This window comes from Alnus glutinosa, chromosome 8, assembly GCF_958979055.1.
Source record: "Alnus glutinosa chromosome 8, dhAlnGlut1.1, whole genome shotgun sequence".
Classification (NCBI taxonomy): domain Eukaryota; kingdom Viridiplantae; phylum Streptophyta; class Magnoliopsida; order Fagales; family Betulaceae; genus Alnus; species Alnus glutinosa.
In genome coordinates this window covers 25810712-25813377 of record NC_084893.1, presented here as the reverse complement: position 1 = coordinate 25813377, position 2666 = coordinate 25810712, and the positions used below count along the sequence as shown (strand labels likewise).

The window sequence follows — 2666 nt, the reverse complement described above, 5'->3', positions numbered from 1 at the left end:
AATAGACCAAAATTCATTGGAATTCATTACAAACAGACAAGAACCAAGTCCACAAGCATAATGTTTCCAAGCTTACAAGAAAATGTTAACAATAAGTGAAAATGTTTCCAAGCATAATTTTAGAGCTACATACTCCAAGAAAAATAAATCCTGAAATTTTCAAGCATTTCAATTTTCAAGCATTTCATAGTTAAGCTTTTCCAACACGCAGCACCAAATTCGAGCAAAAATATCACCTGAAATAACATATAAGTACACCTTAGGCAATAGCAACAAAAAAGGCCAACTTTGTGAGAAATGCTAAAAAATCAAATACTTACGACAAGTATATGAAATCTCCTTGAATAGGACCTGATGACTGTGAATTCCCAAAGGTCTGAAACAAATTTTTCGTATGCTTAACATATATGAAATAAAATTATTCGTCAACATGTAATCAAATACACATCTATGAACATATTTTTTTTCTTTCTTTCAATACCTGTGTAACTACGCTATTTTGAGTTCCAATTACTTGGTCATGCTGAACATTAGTTACAAAAGCCAACAGATCTTCACTTGTGTCCAATTCATCGACGAGCGATCTTTGGCATGTCTTCAATAAATAAAATCGTGGAATAACATGTCAAATATAATATTGAAATTACACATCAAATACGTGCACATAATTGGTAATATGCATACTTTAACACATACAACGACTTTCAAAACTATGAGTACCTGTTTTTTTTTCCTCTGCTGTTTGGGATTTATGTCACTTTGTTTCTTGTTTCCTCCTTTTGATTTTTTCACCACCGCTTGATTTATGTCACTTTGTTTCTTGTTTCCTCCTTTTGATTTTTTCACCACCGCCTTTTCAACTTCAGACACTTTTCTATTTGATGGTCACTTCCCTTTTGTCTGAGCCACCAAAGGACTACACACCTCCACTCCCATACAATCAATAGTTCTATTACCGGTCACAGATGCACTTGGAAGTGATTGGGAAGGTGGATTTTGTTCATAGCTTTGACCACCTAATTTCTTAGTTAGCATATCAACATAACTTTGTACTTCCGTGCAATGGTCCACGTTTGGTGCTACGATTGAGGCTAACTTCAGCATATTTTTGCTCAGTTCAGCATATCGCTCTGCAGTAGGGTTGCCACTTAAAGGATCATAACTACTTTTGATTAACTTATATGGCCGCTTCAAATCCTTCCTCCATCGGTTTAGAAAATATTTTTCGGGCAACAATTCCACATCTTCAAGTGTAGTCAGTACAGATATGACATGTTTACACAAAATTCCCCTTGATTCAAATAAACAACAACTGCAGTTCACTTCACATGAAGGGTCATTATAGTAAACAATAAAGCGTACTTTTTTCGTGTAGGCATCACTGACTTCTACTCGTTCCATCACTTGATAGGTACTAATTCCACCTTCACTTTTTAGAAGAGAGCAACTACAATTCAGAACCTCTGTAATCTCCTTCTGAACTTCTTTGAACTTTTCATGGGTGTAAATTTTTTGAAATTGCTTCTCAAAGGGAAGCTTGCTTACACATGAAATCGTGGAATTAAAAGAATTGAAATCAGCAACATTCTCAATCTCAACCTTCCTACGCAAAGCGTTGTCGTATTGATCTACAAATTCCTTCAATGAGGTGGACGAGTGCACATAACCATCAAAGAATGCATTCATACTCTCACTGCGTTGTGTGGTAGTCATGCCGGCCCAAAATACATCTTTTAAATATGCCGGTACCCAGAAAGTCCGTTCATTGTATAAACCACGCAACCATGCATTATCCTCCAGATTATAACACTCAAGTAGGGTCTGCCAACTTGCATCAAACTCGTCACATGTCTGAGAATTATACACACAATTTCGTATGGCACTCTTAATGGTCTTGTACTGTAAATGTGATCCAAATTTTTCTAAAAGTTTTTTCAGTACATGCCATAAACAAAATCTATGTCGGGCATTCGGAAAAACCTTCTTAATTGCACTTTTCATAGCCCGATCTTGATCTGTAATAATTGCCCCTGGCGCTCGGCCCTTCATGCATTTCAACCATGCCTCAAACAACCAAACAAATGTTGCTGTATCCTCACTTGAAATTAATGCTGCCCCTAAAAGCATTGATTGACCATGATGATTAACTCCTACAAAAGGGGCAAATGGCATTTCGTATTTGTTGGTCAAATATGTTGTGTCAAATGTAACCACATCACCGAAATCTTCATATGATGACCTACTTCGTGCATCAGCCCAAAACACATTTTTCAACCGACATTCATCATCCACGTCCATATCAAAATAGAAATCATCATTCACTTTCCGCATTCTATCAAAATAGTCACGAAGTGCTGCAGCACCTCCTGTGCCAAGGCGAAGACGTCTTGATTTCGCAATATAATTGCGACACTCTTTCTCTCCAAAAGTAAGATTTTCATACCCCCCCAGCTCTATCATCTATATCAAGCTTCCTCTTCGTAGCAGGATCCAACTTCTTGTGGCATCTAAAATATCTCGCTTTGCCTGGGCTTAAATCATGATTATGGCATAGATTTGCATTAGTCACATACCACGTTGTGCCTACTAACTTTGCATTCAAAGTAGCCTTACACCCCGTTCTGATTGTTTTACTAGGCTTTCAAACGTTATTGCTTGAGCTAGAT

General features: G+C 37.2%; 1 protein-coding gene across 1 annotated transcript; it reads right to left on the bottom strand.

The window, feature by feature from the left end:
* Positions 1-232: 232 nt before the first annotated feature.
* On the bottom strand, positions 233-2460 carry LOC133876287 (protein FAR-RED IMPAIRED RESPONSE 1-like). The gene is made up of 4 exons (XM_062314565.1): positions 925-2460; positions 482-595; positions 321-376; positions 233-236 (listed from the first exon to the last, which is right to left on the bottom strand). The coding sequence occupies exons 1-4, from the start codon at positions 2458-2460 to the stop codon at positions 233-235; spliced, it is 1710 nt and encodes a 569-aa protein (XP_062170549.1).
* Positions 2461-2666: the final 206 nt, after the last annotated feature.

Coding starts and splice junctions, on each gene's coding strand:
- LOC133876287 (XM_062314565.1), bottom strand. CDS start 2,460: ATGATAGAGCTGGGGGGGTATGAAAATCTTACTTTTGGAGAGAAAGAG. Junction 596..924: donor TTGATTGTATGGGAGTGGAG/GTGTGTAGTCCT, acceptor TATTTATTGAAG/ACATGCCAAAGATCGCTCGT. Junction 377..481: donor AAAATAGCGTAGTTACACAG/GTATTGAAAGAA, acceptor AATTTGTTTCAG/ACCTTTGGGAATTCACAGTC.